At 38.1% G+C, this 17,164-nt stretch overlaps 1 protein-coding gene across 1 annotated transcript; it reads right to left on the bottom strand.

The window, feature by feature from the left end:
• Positions 1-1,278: 1,278 nt before the first annotated feature.
• Positions 1,279-2,473, bottom strand: LOC145099788 (uncharacterized). The gene is made up of 2 exons (XM_079037294.1): positions 2,365-2,473; positions 1,279-1,586 (listed from the first exon to the last, which is right to left on the bottom strand). Exons 1-2 carry the CDS (start codon positions 2,471-2,473, stop codon positions 1,279-1,281), a joined length of 417 nt encoding a protein of 138 aa, XP_078893420.1.
• Between the last annotated feature and the right edge of the window lie 14,691 nt (positions 2,474-17,164).

Raw genomic sequence — 17,164 nt, forward strand, 5'->3', positions numbered from 1 at the left:
CATCCAAAATTCGAAAACCAAACCCTACCACATCGAGTAAATAATCCCCAACTGTCTCAAACAAACAATGGAATTTGCCTCCTAATCCACTTAGTCTTCAAATTCTCCTTTTTCAACCCCTCTTCATGTCCCCCCTGATCATATCCATCAACGGTGAGGTAACTGTCATCCTTAAGAAACATCTCGGATCGGAGCACTCGTCGCCTTACGGATCAAAGCATCGGCCACCACATTGGCCTTCCCAGGATGATACAAAATCTCACAGTCATAATCCTTCACCACGTCTAACCACCTCCTCTACCACATATTCATGTTCGACTGGTCCATCAAATAATTCAAAGTCTTATGATCGGTGAAGAGATTTCCCCCAATTCTAATTTATGAGTGGGGTAATTCGCCTCGTGAGGCTTCACCTGCCTCGAGGTGTAAACAATCACATGTCCCCTCCACGTAAGGACAACCCCCAAACCCGAAATAGAAGTGTCACAATATACCACAAAATCATCTAGTCCCTCAGGTAACACCAGAATGGGGGCATCAGACAATTTCTGTCTCAAATTCTCGAAGGCTAGCTGCTGATCTAGACCCCACCAAAAGGTCACATTCTTCTTTGTTAGATGAGTCAAAGGCACTACAATATTGGAGAAGTCCTAAATAAATCTCTAATAATACCCCACAAGCCAGAAGAAACTCCAGATCTCATATGTGTTCCTCAGAACCTCCCATCGCATCACCTCTTCAATCTTGGCCAGATCCACTAAGATACCCTCTTGGTTGATGATGTGCCCCAGAAACTGCACCTTACGCAACCAAAATGTTCATTTGAAAATTTTGGCATAAAGCCTCTCCCTCCTCAGGGTCTCCAAAACCTCCCTTAAATATTGCTCATGTTGCTCCTTGGTCTTAGAGTAGACCAGGATGTCATCAGTAAAAACAATCATGGAGTGATCCTAACATCGGTCTGCATACCCGGTTCATGAGATCCATGAATGTTGCTGGAGCATTGGTCTGCCCGAATGGCATCACCACTAACTGCCTTTTGAAAGGCACCCCATGAAACTCCTCTATAAAAACATCAGGAAAATCTCGCATAATAGGTAGCCTTCTTAACTCTGTCGTGGTCTCTAACCTTGAATCCGAGAAATAAGCCAGAAACCAAGAACAACCCGGCTGAAGAAGTCTCTTAGCCCTCGCAACCGATCAGATAGTTGGCCCATATGAGTCTCTATTTCCATGAATAACCAATTCTCCCCCACTTAGGGTTCAAACTCTCACCAACTACCGCTCACAATCTATTATGGCCCCATTAGGCCCCAACCAGTCCAACTCGATAATTGCTTTCAATCCTCTCAAGGGAATCGACACCAAATTGATAGGAAATATCTCACCGAACATATTCAGAATACTCCTCCGAAATACCCTCATAGAGCTCACGTTACGGTCATCTGTAATCTCCACCTCAAGTGGGGAATCCAAAGTCCCTAGAGCATCTTGAAACTTCTTGCCAAGTGAAAGAGATACAAATGATGGGGTAGCCCCCGAATCAAAAAGAACATGAGCAAACAATCCATTGACCAAAAAGGTCCCTAGACAAGATCATAACAACATGACCATAATAATAAAATAAATATGACATAAATAGATCACATACCAGTAGAGCTGCCGAGAATCGACCCAACCCGCCAACCCAACCCAAAATTAGCAGGTTGGATTGAGATTTTCAACTCATTAACTAAATAGGTTCGGCTGGGAAAACATTATCAACCCGTTTTCAACCTGTTAAACCCATTTAACTTTAATATATATATATATATATATATATATATATATATATATATATATATATATTAATTTAAAATTATTTGAATATTATCAAGTATCAATTTGTAAATTATAATGTTGCATTATTATTAACAATGTTTAATAAAATTCAATCCTAATTTCCATCATTCTTTTTAGCGCCGATAATATTGTTCTGTCTCCAAAATCATTGTAAAACTAAACATTTTTAAGGTTATTTGAACAATTTATTTGTATTTATGATCTAGGATTGTGCTCTTGTCATAATCATGAAGTTTTATTTACGTTTTATAATTTAAGTGGTATAATATTTAAATATATAATTTAATTAATTGATTTTAAATGGGTTAACACAAGTTTAATCCATTTATTTAATAGGGTGGGTCGAGAACTACATAAATAGGTTAACCCGGTGACAAGCGATTTATCTAAAATGTTGGGTTAGGTTTGAAATATCAACTCATTTAAATAAACAGGCTGGGTTGCGTTGAAATTTTCAACCCAATTATTAAATGGGTTGAACCCGAACCCAACCCAGGTCGACCTATTGCCACCTCTACATACCAGTCACAACGTCCTCCGCAACTCGGGCCTCCTCTGTGTTCAGCTGAAATACGCGGCTCTTCACCTCAGGAGCCTCTGTCTTCATTGGGCGGCTATCATTAAACCCCATTGTGGTGGGCACAAGTGCCACCACTTCTCCTCCCGACAACCTCAGACAATCGACCTTTTTATGATTGGTCTGGTTGCAGTGAAAACAAATCAATCCCTTCTTGCGGCAATCCCAGCTCATGTGGCCCGGCTGGCCAGAAGTATAACATGCGGAGCTTGCTGCTCGACGAGTTGTACTGTATGGCTTGCCGCACTTGGCACAACAAACCCCGGCCATGCTGGCCCCTACTGGGAGGATCGGAGTTCTTAGGCTTTTTAGCCTGACCCAATATTGCCTGAAGATGCTCCAACTTTCGCTTCGGCTGGAGCTCCAACTCAATTTCTTGTTCCCGAGCCTTCTCCACCATATCATTCAGGGTTTTTGTAGAGGTGTTGATTATGATGGCATGTGCGAAATAAGAATGATCTAGTGAATCATCATACAAATCGTGAACACATGGAGTAAATAAATTTTGTTAGGCTTTCATTAGATCTTGAAAGAGTATACAAATGGGTCTTGTGCAAATTCTCTCTCTAGGTTAACACTCCAAAATGATCATTGCAAATATGAGTGTCACTCAATTCCTATTTATAGGAAAGATAACTAAGTTACACAATACAAGTGGGTAAAGCAAAAATACATCCAAACGTGACTTTGCACCCTAACATTCTCCCCCTCAAAGTTACGATTGGATGTACGGCTTCAATATCCAACGAGCTCTCATGATCAAGACCACCCCCCCCCCCCCCCCGAGTAACAGCGGTCTTCAGATCTGCAAATGAATACCCGAAAAACGCGCTTCGAATGCCCATCATTCTCCCCCTTTTTATAATAAAAAAAAATGATTATAAAACCCATCAAGGGTGAGAAGTGCCCAAGGAATGAACTTCACAATACTCCCCCTTGATGTGTACCAAAAAATGAATCATCAAAAATCTTGCACGGAAAAACAATCACGAAAAAGCCTTGACAAAATTTCCAATTTCTGAAATTTTTTGACTTTTTGGGTGAAAGTTGTAAGATTTTCCAAAATCCGGGTAGAAAATGTGACTTTCTGAATTCTGCATAGACCGGTTGCACCAAAACCAACTTAAGATGCAAAACACTCACCCATTTGCGAAACTGGACATAAAGTGTAATTTCGCACAAACTGCAGGGGCCAGATATGAATATTCATGAATTTCTCAGCTTTATAACTCCATTTTTGAAGTTGGGTATAAACTGCCAAACTTTTGAAACATCAGGGACTACTTTCGAATATTCTTCACAATGCTTCAAAATATAGATCATTTAGTCCTTATGTCAAAATGGATTTAAAGTGCCATATCTTCGAAAGTTCAAGGACTAATTTCGAAACTTGTTTGGTTTCGTCTCCAATTTATGAAATCTTCGACGGTCGATATCCGTTTCCTTCCCAACACACTTGCGAAATTGATCTATTAAAACCTTCAAAATTATCATTACTTACCAACTCGTTATCATCTTTCGAAAATAATAACAAAACCATCAAAACCTTTGAAATATAGACACCTAAATCTTGGCTTTTCACCACTATTTCCAAAAATCAAATACCATCGCATACTTTCGAAATCAAATACTCAACAATTATCCAAAAATCTTTCTTTTCAGTAGTTTTCGTTTTCAAATCGTTTTGTTTCTTTCGACACTCAACAATTTGACAAAAAACTTTCTTTCATGCTTGTCTCTTTACAATTCGGTTTTCTTTTGTAAACTTGTGAATTTTCTCTTTAGAGTCTTGTGAATTTATTTTGTCATTTGAAAACACAATTTCAACATCAACTTGTCTCTTTGAAATTTATGATTTTTCAACCCATTTTCGGTGTGGTTTTTTTCTTTGAAAAATATATGAATTCTTTGTTAGATTATTTTCGATAGTGCTTTGGTTAGAAAATAAACCTTCATCCGATGTTTGTTTATTATCTTCTTCGATTACTTTGTTTAATTCACGGGTGATGTGATCGACATTCCTAGTTGTGACAAACACTTTGTTTGGAAAGATAACATCATTTGTACACTTGAAATTTGGATACGCAACTGAATGTGTTTCTAAGTAATGACCTTATTTTTCTTTCATCACCGTGTCGAAATTTTCTATATCACCATACACCTGATCAACAATAACTCTTGAAATTTCATTTACTTTCGAAAAATCATTTATGGTTGTTTCTTTCGAAATTTCATCATCATCCTTGTCATCATCACTAGCCGTCAGTTTGACTATCTCTGACTGTTACATGATCGAAATCACAAACTTTCGAAGTTGGGGATTGATCAATGTTAGTCTTAACCAACGAATCATTATATTTGCTTTTTCCTCTAGACAAAGATGTGACATTAATGACAGACAACTAAGAACAATTGATATATTCTTCTTCCTCAATTTCACTAATTTCGCTAACATTATCAGAATTATCTTCGATATCGACAAAATTAGATTAAGAGTCAGATTTCGTATTCTTAGTTCTTTTCAAAATCTTTATTTGTTCATTCTCGGTTAAGGATTCATTCACAATGTCAACTAATTCATTAGCATCCAAATATTCATCTATTTTCACAATTCCATAAGCAAACCTATTATCGGGAACTCTATCAAACTCATATATTGTCTTTTCACAATCATAGGATACACAATCAATCTTTTCTCTTTCGAAAATTAAGAATGGTAATAACTACCTATGTTGTTATTTGCTTATGTCAAAATAGTGATGTAAAGCAGTTAATTTTGCATATAACCTTTTAATAGAGTTACAATAAATGTTTCTCTTAGCAAGTAACATCCTAACTACATTGTTCCAATTATCTCTATCACACACGAGATTTGTTATTTGTAATTCGATATTCTACTCTCACTTTCTTCGAATCCAACTGCTTCTGCGTCTCTAGTAATTAAGTACTAGGTTTCTTAGGCACATTACTAGCAGAGATAACCAAATTATCAAAATAAGAAAAAGTGTCATCAAAAGCAGTCAATTCAGAATTGATTTTCGTATTTTCACTCCCTTGAAAATTCTCTTTGAGAGTATGCCAGATCTCTTTTGCAGATTTACAACTACGAAAGTACTTATAAACAACAGGAGGAAGAACACCATGAAGCTCTCTCATACACCTCTTCTCATTCTTCTTCAGTCTTGTAGTTTGATCAAAGATACTTTGAGTTGAAGCAGGAGAACCAATAGTTTGAAAATTCGTTGGAGGAAGAACATTTTCAGTAATACAATCCCAAAGCTCTTCATCCAGTCCATTTAGGTAGTCTTCCATGCGATCAACCCATTGATCGTAATACTCTGGAATAAGCATATGAATCTTTGTTGGAGATCCTAGCAAATGAGAAAAAGACGTCATCGTGTTCATAATGAAAGTCGCCAATGATGTACGGATGAATTCTCAGAAAAGCATCTGAAATTTGAGAATTAATGGATGAGTTGTTCAGAAAAAGAAAACAGAACACTCGATTAAACAAACTTGTTGCAGAATTAAATCACAACTGAAGATCAAAGATGATTTTTAGTATCAAAAGCGCGAAAACTTTTGAATCCAAGATGAGACTCAAAATACAATTGATACAAGAGGAAAATCAGATCATTGCAGTATGATTCCTACTCTGATACCAATTGTATAACCTATTTAATCGAGTAATGAAACAAGATCAGAAATGAAATGAGTTAAGAACGCACAAAGTAAATATAATCTGCTTTCAACTCTATTATACTTTCACGATACAAAAAGTGTTTCAAATAGAAGAGTTGCAAAAGTTCTTTCTATCTTATGTATCCTTCCCTATTTATAGGAAAAATAGAAACCACACAAAAAATACAAAGGACTAAAACATTATAGCTTCGAAAATAACTATGCCTTTGTAATAACATTACATTACTATCGAATAAAAAATAACCTTCGACATCTTACATCACACTTTGACTCTTACAATTTTGCACCCTGAAAAGCTCACGAACACCTACATATCATCCTTTGGCATGGAATGATACCTCGTCTTTTTCATCTCCTCATCCACAGTGTACTGCGGAACCAACAACGTCCTCTCTATAAACATGGCAGTGATCTCTGCCACCGTCTCTATCGTCTGATGAAGATCCTGAAGCTCCCTCACCACTTGTTGCACCTCGTTGGTCGGTGCAAACTCCCGATCAAACTTCCGCAGAAACTACTCCCAACACATCTCAGCCACACCCGCCGATCCTGACGCGAACCCAACCTTTGCCGCCTCGGGATAAAAACTCATTGGCTAGGCATTCTCCATGTGTACAACCCAGTGGCGACTAATGATGGGGTCCCTAATCCCAAGAACTCAGGCGAACCACATACCTTGAACTCCCAAAATAAGGGAGTTCGAGTCCCAATTTGACCCGCAACAATCTCATCTTGAAAAGACCTAAGCCGATCCTCCATAATCTCCATGATCCCCTCCTTGACGGTACCAAAGATTATTGGGGTAGCATCAAGGATGCCACAAGTAACCTCAGCCGTGATAAGCTCACACATCCTCTCATCAATTAGATACGCACCAGAGCCTGAACCCGATGTAGTTCCTGATCCCGACCCTAAACCTCCTCGCATAATCATCACCATCCTTAACTGAAAATACAATAAAAAAACAATTGATAAGGAAGTTCGAAAGGATTCCTCCGTACCGGACTCCTCAGAGCTTCTAGGCTTGTCCTTGTTTCGGGAATAGGTCCAGTGCTTTCAGTTGTATGGTGTGACAACCCGAATTTCTATTCTGTACAACATATCAAGTCAATAGAAGTCAGAATAGTTACTATTAATTTTCAGAGTTTTTGGAATAAGTTTGAGTATTTCAAGATTAACACTTTAGCAGATATCAGGAGAGATGATGCCCTAGGGTTTATTGTGCAACAATAAAGTCCCGACACACCAAAAGATTAGAGTGTACGACCTAAACAAGGAGTTTACGGCCGTAAACCCCAAGGAAGGGGGTATATAAGTGACACTTAGTCATTTAAACCAATTTTTCACCTTTTGAAGAACAAATCTCAAACTCTCTCAGGTATCATCCAAGTTTTCTTCAAGATCTTCAATCTAGTAAGTGTTTCTAGCTATTTCAAGTTAGTATATCACCTAATATAGTGTTTTAGCACACATTCATCCATGAAATTGTTCAAAAAGGTTGATTCTTCAAGTTTCACCAAGAACACACACTATTGCTCTTGGACTTTTAGCTCATTTCAAGCTTCTATATTGTAAGTACTTCTATCCTCGAGTATCATAGAGCTTGTTATACTTCTTTACATCAAGAAAACACAAGGAAACACCAAGATCAAAGGTGTTTACGGTCCAAGAACACCTTGGACCGTAAACCCTTCTTTAGGGGCCAAAGTGACCCTAGTCCCTTCCTATGCCTTGGTAACTATCATGGATCCCTTGATTGATATGTTAAGGACTTGAAAACATCAAAATACCAAATTCCATAGGGGTTTACAACTGTAAACCCAAAGGGAAATGGTATTAGGGACATAAACTCCTCAAAGGAGGGAAATGGTGCCCTAACTTCTTCCTTAGGCTTATACATCAAATAGAAATGCTTCTAGGGACTTGTAAACCTTCAAATCAACAAATGGTCAAAGGAGTATGAGCTTACGACCATAAACTCAAGGGTTTACGACCGTAAACTCAATGAGTTGAGGTCACAAAACCGTAAACTCAAGAAAGGGGTTCTTTTGAACCCTAAACCCAATAGCTTTGTCCTACAACACTTAGATGCAATCCTTAGAACTTATAACACTTATATAAGGTGTTTAATTTGTCTTAGGATGTCTTAACTTTGTAAACTAGTTGTTTAAAGACTAATTGGATACATACATATATATATATATATATATATATATATATGTATATATATTTTACCTAGGATCATTGTGTGTGTACAAGTCTTCACTTGACACCTAGCAATCCTATTTCTTCAGTTCATCCATACCACTCACTACAGGTGAGTTCATACCCCTTAATTAACCATTTAATGTTTTTAAAAGCTTTTATGGGGGGGGGGGGGACTACAAGTTGAACAAATCTAGTTATTATATAAATCACATGTGATTAATAACTACCAAAGTAGTGGATTCTTACTTTTCAAACTCTGTTACCAAACTGCTTTACTTCAAACTATTTTACAAACTCTTTTACTTATCAAATACTTTTACTTAAACTCTTTCATACTTATATGTTGTCAAATGCATGTCTTTGTATGGATGGTTATATAAGCAATGTTTAAAAGACTTAGGAAGGCCAACTCGCTTTAATTCCTTTTCCTTTTTTGGATGTGGCTTTAGGGCATCGGTTATCTGTCCGAAGGTCGTTTAAATATTAGTTGTATATCATGTATACATACATAGTCATAAAAGTTCCTTCAATCAGTTCTATACCTTTGGGTAGCAAGGGTACACAAACATGATCATACATTACTAGTAAGCTACCATAGGGTAGTTTAGGAAGATACTAAAACTATTACTAGAACAATGAAACATACAATGAGTCAGTTCATTCATGAGTCAATACTTGCTAGATAGAGAGAGAGCACACAATACAGATAGTACACACAGTTCATTACTATACATGCTAGATAGAGAGAGAACACACATTACAACTAGCACACGCAGAACATTACAGTACATACAGGCTTGACAGAGAAAGAACACACAATATAGCTAGCACATTCATTACATATACATTCATGCAGTTATTGTTGGATAAGGTGTCTAAGTCCATAACTATTTCGGGTGTGTACTTGACCCGACCCGGCATGGTCCATTTGGGTTGCATGGCACCATGCAATTGGATAGACTAATTGAGAGGACTAACACTTGGAGATTATTAATATATTATATGTTCTAATATATTAATAATATTATTTGATTAGTTTGATCAAAGAATTAATTTGGAATTAATTAAGTGATCAAAGGATAACTAATTAAATATATGGGTTGATTATGTAAATCAATCATATCTTGTATAGTGGGCTAAGAGGCTCCATGGATTATCAAGTTGGGTCCTACACATAGGATGCTCCATGGGAGTTACAAACCCATGGGTCATGGAAATGAAGAGTCATGACACCTTAGGGTTTACATGGTGTAACCCTAGATGTGTCAACACTATATAAGAGCCCCATTCTCCACCAAAATCGGCTACACATACATAGAGATAAGAAACTAGAGGGCTTGGCCGATTTTAAGAAGTGTGTATTATCTCAAGAGTCTTTCCAAGAGCATTTGGTGTTGTGTGAAGCATTTGAGGCATCACACTTGGGGTGCTAGGCTCACAAGGTTTCAAGGAACATAAGCAACAACAAGGTAGGTTATTCTATCTTTCATTCAAGTTAAAATTGTTCCCCATGTATGCTAGATAGGAATATAACCTTGGAAATTCAACTTTGCATGATAATTAGACAAACATAGATCCAAGGTTATTAGGGTTGCATGTACACTTAGGAAGTGTTAGAATGCTCTAAAACCATCAGTGGTATCAGAGCCTAGGCTTGTTTGTTTGTTATTTGTGCTTAAAAGTTGAAAAAAGTCGAAAAACTTGCTGTCTGCCTGATGAACTCGCCGAGTCCATGGGGAGACTCGCCGAGTTCACTTGTATCTTCAACCTACTCGCCAAGTAGGTTCATGCACTCGGCGAGTAGGAGCCACAGAGTGCAAATTAGTTGCTGGAAATGGACTAGAAACATTACCCTAAACTGCTTTGGTACTTGAAAACTTGTTTTAGATGGTGTAATGTCTTTGCTAATCCATTTACAACAACTAGTTATCAAAATTACAAAGTTTTAAGTGTAGTTTTGATTCATGAAAGTGCTTATGCTCTTGTTCTTGATCTTATGATGTTTAGATGATCATAGGAATTATTTGTAACCTATGTGGTAGTTTAATTCTTGATCATAATGTCTTTTAATGGTATCCATAACTTGTCCTCAAGTTATGGAAAACCAAAAGTCACTTGAGTTAAAAACCATTAAAAGAACACAAGAGTTAGAAAAAATGAAGAGTCTTCATTTTATTACTCTATTAAACTCATAAGTTACAAGAAATGAAATGTTTTGAAAGTTTACAAAACTTGCCCTCAAGTTTTGGAACAAGTAAAGTCAAGTTAAAACTTTAGTTCCAACCCCTAGAATTTTAAAAAGTTAAAATTCAACCCTTATACTTATATTATTATGATTTAATAATTATATATATATATATATATATATGTGTGTATATATATATATATATATATATATATATATATATGTATATATATGTATAAGAACAAAGTCGTCTTACCGCTAGTACGCCTCATTCACGAAACCGGTCTATAAGGTGGGTATAAGGTTGTTGCCTATAAAATGGCAACTTAATGGGTGTCCACTCTCACCCACCGCTTGCTTGATCGGTGGAGGGTCGTTAGCCGAACGGGTAAGACAAGGACTTATAAATTCTCATTAAAAGTATGATGAATATTATAAAGTAACTAAATGTTTTATTAAATTCCCAATCTTAGTTACTTTAGGAAAAATGTGAATAAGGTGCTAATCCATGAAATTACACTTTACACTTTGTTTAAGTCGTTGGTGGAGCGTGTGTGGTTAACCGGCACACTAACTTGGACTTAACAAGGTAGGTAAAGGGTGACTTAAGGTTTATTATAGTATCGATGGAGCGTGTGTGGTTTACCGGCACATCGATTGAGTGATAAACTTTAAGGGTACCAAGTGATTTGCATGGTTACTTCACACCTCGTTTTGTGATCCTCAGTATCCCAGTCACAAACTCGGAGGGCACACTCGAGATTGAAACATGCCTTTGAAAAGTTCATTGAATCTCAAAGAATCTAGGAATTTCTAAGAACCAATTAAAAACCTAATATTTAATATTTCGTTTTTAGTGGTGGAAATTGGTGAATCGTCATTCACCTACCTTTCAAAGTTATAATATATTGTGATTGGATCCTAGCCTTAATATTACATTTGGGTGTTTTATTAAGGACTCTCTTCATATCTAAACTAATCTTGTCCTCTTCTTTCAGATGTCTTCAAACAATGCTGCTTCTGGCTCTAACCCTAATAGCTCCTTTACCCTTATGAACTTGTGTGGGAAAGTCACTTTTGATGGGTCCAACTTCAATGAGTGGATCAGAAACATCAGGATGATTACCCGCTACGAGGACAAAGAATATGTACTTGACGAGGAGCTTAAGGAGATTGATGAGACCACTGCAACTCCCCAGGAGATCGCTGACTTTCAGGCACATGAAAGGGATGCTACGAAAGTGGCATGCATCATGATGGCCACGATGACAGCGGAACTCCAAAAGTCTTAAGTGGATTTCTACCCTTATGAAATGCACCAAGATTTGATGGAAAGATACCATCTAAGTGCACGACAAGAGAGGTATGAAATCATCTGCTCCATGATAACAGCCATGATGAAGGACGGGGAATCCGTCACGAGCCACATGTAGAAAATGAAAAGATATTTACACTATCATTTCTAATAACTCACCCCATTCTAAATCTTGGGTCCTTGATACCGGTTGTGGTATTCATATTTGTTGTGACTTGTAGGGACTAAGAAGAAGTGAGAATGTGGAGCAAGGAAGAATAAACTTAGTCATGGGGAATAGGAAAGCTTTACCTGTTACCAAGATTGGAGTTTATACTTTATCGCTAAGTAGTGGGTTTAATTTAGATTTGAATAAATGTTGTTATTCGCCAGGAATGGCAAGAAATATTATTTCCTTTCATGCTTTGTACAAACAAGGGTTTACCTTTTCGTTCAATAATGAAGTTGGTTCGATTGATGCTTTCTTTAATAATGTTCTTTATTTTAAAGCATTACCTTGTGATGGTGTGTATGAAGCTGTATCTGTTATAGATAACATAAGAAATAATGTTTTGTGTATTGATTCTATTAATAATAATAACTTGGATAAAGCATCATTATGGCATTGTCGTCTTGGACATATAAGCAAGAAACGCATAGGCCAACTCCAAAAGGATGGAGTCTTGGAGTCATTTGACCAAAAGTCAGATGATAGTTGCGAATCATGCTTACTTGGAAAAATGACAAAGTCACCCTTCACAGGTGCATGTGACAGGGGTGAAGGTTTGTTGGACCTTGTACACACGGATGTGTGTGGACCATTCAAACATGCCACAAGGAATGCTAATCGTTATTATCTGACTTTTACCGATGATTATAGTAGATATGGATATGTCTACTTGATCAAGCATAAGTCAGAGACTTTCGAAAGGTTTAAGGAATTTAAACAGGAAGTCGAGAATCAATTAGGCAGGAACATTAAGATGCTTCGATCCGATCGTGGTGGTGAGTATCTTAGTTCAGAGTTCCTTGACTATCTAAGGGAATGTGGGATAGTCTCACAATTGACACCTCCCAGGACACCACAGTTGAATGGTGTAGCTGAGAGGCGTAATTTAACCTTGTTAGATATGGTTCGTTCCATGATGAGTCGAGCTTCGCTACCAATCTCATTCTGGGGGTATGCCTTAGAGACTGCCGCCCATATCCTTAATCTAATCCCTACAAAGAAAGTTGCCAAAACTCCTCACGAGATGTGGACTGGTAAAGTACCCAAACTAGACCACATCAAGATTTGGGGTTGTGAGGCTTTCGTGAGACGCGAGACTCATGATAAGCTCGAACCCCGAAGCGAGAGGTGTATTTTCATCGGCTACCCACAACAATCCTTTGGTTACCTCTTCTACAGACTTAGTGAAAATGTGGTCTTTGTAGCTAGGAGGGCTTTCTTTAGAGAGAGAGGGTTCATAAGCCAAGGAAACAGTGGGAGGCAAGTTGATCTTGAAGAAATTTAAGAGTCAAGCGGTGAAGGAACTTCAAACCCTAGCACTCAACTTGAGGAGGAAACTCCTGTTGAGCCAATTGACAAGTCTGTACCTCTAAAGCGTTCCACAAGGGTTAGGAATGCTCCTGAGCATTACTAAGGATTCCATATTACTGCAGAAGGAGATACACTTATCAGTGATAAGACACTGATAGGTCTGGATGAACCTAACACTTACGCGGAAGCCATGGCAGGCCCTGAGTCAGCCAAGTGGAAATAGGCGATGGACAGCGAAATACAGTCCATGTATGACAATCAAGTTTGGAACTTGGTTGAGAATGTACCAGGTCGTAAGACAGTAGGGTGCAAATGGGTATTTAAGAAGAAGACCGACATGGATGGTAATGTACACACATATAAGGCTAGACTGGTTGCAAAGGGCTTCTCTCAAATTCCTGGAGTGGACTATGATGAGACCTTTTCTCCAGTAGCCAAGATTAAGTCTATTCGGGTTCTGTTGGCCATAGCTGCATTTCATGACTATGAAATATGGCAAATGGATGTCAAAACCGCTTTTCTTAATAGAAAGTTGGCTGAAGATGTTTACATGAGTCAGCCAGAGGGTTTTGTCAGCAACGAGTTCCTTAATAGAGTGTGTAAGCTTGAGAAATCCATTGATGGATTGAAGCAAGCACCTCGCAGATGGAATCTTTGCTTTGATGAAAAGGTCAAGGAATTTGGCTTTTCTAGGAGTGAAGATGAGTCTTGCGTGTATGTCAAGGCTAGTGGGAGTATAGTTAGCTTTTTGGTGTTGTATGTGGATGACATACTACTCATTGGAAATGACTTCCCAACTCTGCAGGAAGTTAAATCCTGGCTTGGGAAGTGTTTCTCTATGAAGGACCTAGGAGAAGCTACCTATATTCTAGGGATAAGGATCTTGAGAGATCGGAGTGAAAAACTAATTGGACTTAGTCAGAGTACCTACTTGGATAAGGTGCTGAAGAGATTCAGCATGCAGGATTCCAAGAAAGGAGAGTTACCCATCCAGAGTAACACCAGATTGAGTAAGACACAAAGTCCTAGCACTGAGGTTGAGATAGCAGAAATGAGTCGAATACCTTATGCTTCGACTGTAGGATCGATCATGTATGCTATGACGTGTACTCGACCTGATGTAGCCTTATCCCTGAGCATGGTTAGCAGGTATCAGGCGAACCCTGGCAAGGCACACTAGACTGCGGTAAAGAACATCCTCAAGTACCTACGGAGGACTAAGGACTGGGTCCTTACCCTCGGTGGGAGTGATGACTTGAGAGTTGTAGGGTATAGTGATGCTAGCTTCCAGACTGATAGGGATAATTTCCGCTCTCAGTCGGGCTGGGTCTTTACCCTAAATTGAGGGGCAATTTCTTGGAAGAGTTCCAAGCAAGAGACAGTGGCTGATTCAACTTGTGAATCAGAGTATATTGCAGCTAGCGACGCGGCAAAGGAGGCGATATGGCTGAAGAACTTCATTGGAGACCTTGGAGTTACACCAGCTATTAAAGAGCCAATGGAGATTTTTTGTGATAGTGAAAGTGCTGTTGCCTTAGCCAAGGAACCAAGGGATCACGGGAGAGCCAGACACATCGACAGAAAATACCATTTTATCAGACATCGAATAGAAGAAGGACTCCTCATGGCAAAGAGGGTATCATCAGATTAGAATCCAGCAGATCCCCTCACGAAGGGACTGACTCGGGTTGAGCATCTCCAGCATGCTCGGAGCATAGGGCTGAAGGATGATATTAGATTTAGTAGTTAGATAACCCAGAAATTTGTAAAGTGTAATTGACATTAGATGATGAATAAAAGGTGTTTTATTTATGAGTAAAGTTTTGCTATCTCTTGTCGATCATTTACTATATTTCTTTTGCATGTTTTGACTTCCAGAATAATTTTGTTTGGTATAACATATTATTCAAACCTCCACAGTCGGTCATATGTCGGAAGTAGGTATGAATCAAGACTGTCATGATTGGTTGCAGAGGTCTAAGGTGTTGGACAAGGCTACAACAATCATGAGTGCTCATAAGGTCTGAGCATTGGACTCAACCCACACTCACTGGAATCACTTCATGGAATTCTATCTCGAGTGATCGTGAGATGGTAATATCATATAACTCTTCAAACCTAGAGATATGATTTGTTACTTACAAGTTGGTTATGCATTGATTGTACGAAAACGCATTGGTAACTCGATGTTATAAAATGTGCTTTTGTGTGTAATTCAATGAGTGGTAGAACAAACATATGAGTTGAAGTTTACCTGTTCCTTCTTGGATTAGAAGCTGATATCTGGGCCCCTCGATGATTTTGTTTTGACCTATGTACCAGGCCCGGTCAGAACTAATTTGATGTGTTCAATTAAGTTCTTTGTCAAACAAATCGGAAATCGAGAAACAAACTGCTGGACAATAAGTAAGACATTGTTCCATGTATTTGTCCGGCTGATATCTAGAACGGAGGATTATATGATCCCTTATCTTAAATGGCATACCATCATCTTCTCAGTTCCGAGAGACCTTGAAAGAGCTACGATTGTCGGTCGGTTCCTGAAGTACTGGAGTTATAGTTATTAGACTTATCCAAGTGGGAGACTGTTGGATAAGGTGTCTAAGTCCATAACTATTTCGGGTGTGTACTTGACCCGACCCGGCATGGTCCATTTGGGTTGCATGGCACCATGCAATTGGATAGACTAATTGAGAGGAATAACACTTGGAGATTATTAATATATTATAAGTTCTAATATATTAATAATATTATTTGATTAGTTTGATCAAAGAATTAATTTGGAATTAATTAAGTGATCAAAGGATAACTAATTATATATATATATGGGTTGATTATGTAAATCATTCATATCTTGTATAGTGGGCTAAGAGGCTCCATGGATTATCAAGTTGGGTTCTACCCATAGGATGCTCCATGGATGCTCCAATGGGATTTACAAACCCATGGGTCATGGAAATGAAGAGTCATGACACATTAGGGTTTACATGGTGTAACCCTAGATGTGTCAACACTATATAAGAGCCCCGTTCTCCACCAAAATCGGCTACACATACATAGAGATAAGAAAGTAGAGGGCTTGGCCGATTTTAAGAAGTGTGTATTATCTCAAGAGTCTTTCCAAGAGCATTTGGTGTTGTGTGAAGCATTTGAGGCATCACACTTGGGGTGCTAGGCTCACAAGGTTTCAAGGAACATAATCAACAACAAGGTAAGTTATTCTATCTTTCATTCAAGTTAAAATTGTTCCCCATGTATGCTAGATAGGAATATAACCTTGGAAATTCAACTTTGCATGATAATTAAACAAACATAGATCCAAGGTTATTAGGGTTGCATGTACACTTAGGAAGTGTTAGAATGCTCTAAAACCATCAGTTATGTGATCCATTAAATGGGACATGGCACTACCTGCCATGACCGTTTTTGTATCTAGAATCTCCTTAATTAGGGGGGGGGGGGGTGGCATATGAGTTTGTGTATAGATCTATATTGGATTGACTATCCTACACCTTGTTGCTCGCTACAGTGGGACTTGCAAGTCTACGGGTGACAAATGTCATTTCTTACGGTGTCTTAGATCATCGTTTTACTAGAGTCGGTAGCAGGATATAGGCCGATCACATGTTACTTTAAATTACAATTGGTTTAATGTATCTATTACAACAATAGTTGCTTACTACAATACTACAGTACTATGATATTTTCCCATTACATTCACTTCGTGAATGTTCACACGATGCACAGTAATGTAAAAACTATATTTTTGGTTTATGATAGTCGGATTTGGGAAAATACACATTCTTACAAGAGACA

The sequence above is a fragment of the Lactuca serriola genome, chromosome 4 (genome assembly GCF_051521515.1).
Source record: "Lactuca serriola cultivar US96UC23 chromosome 4, Lser_US96UC23_V15, whole genome shotgun sequence".
NCBI lineage: Eukaryota > Viridiplantae > Streptophyta > Magnoliopsida > Asterales > Asteraceae > Lactuca > Lactuca serriola.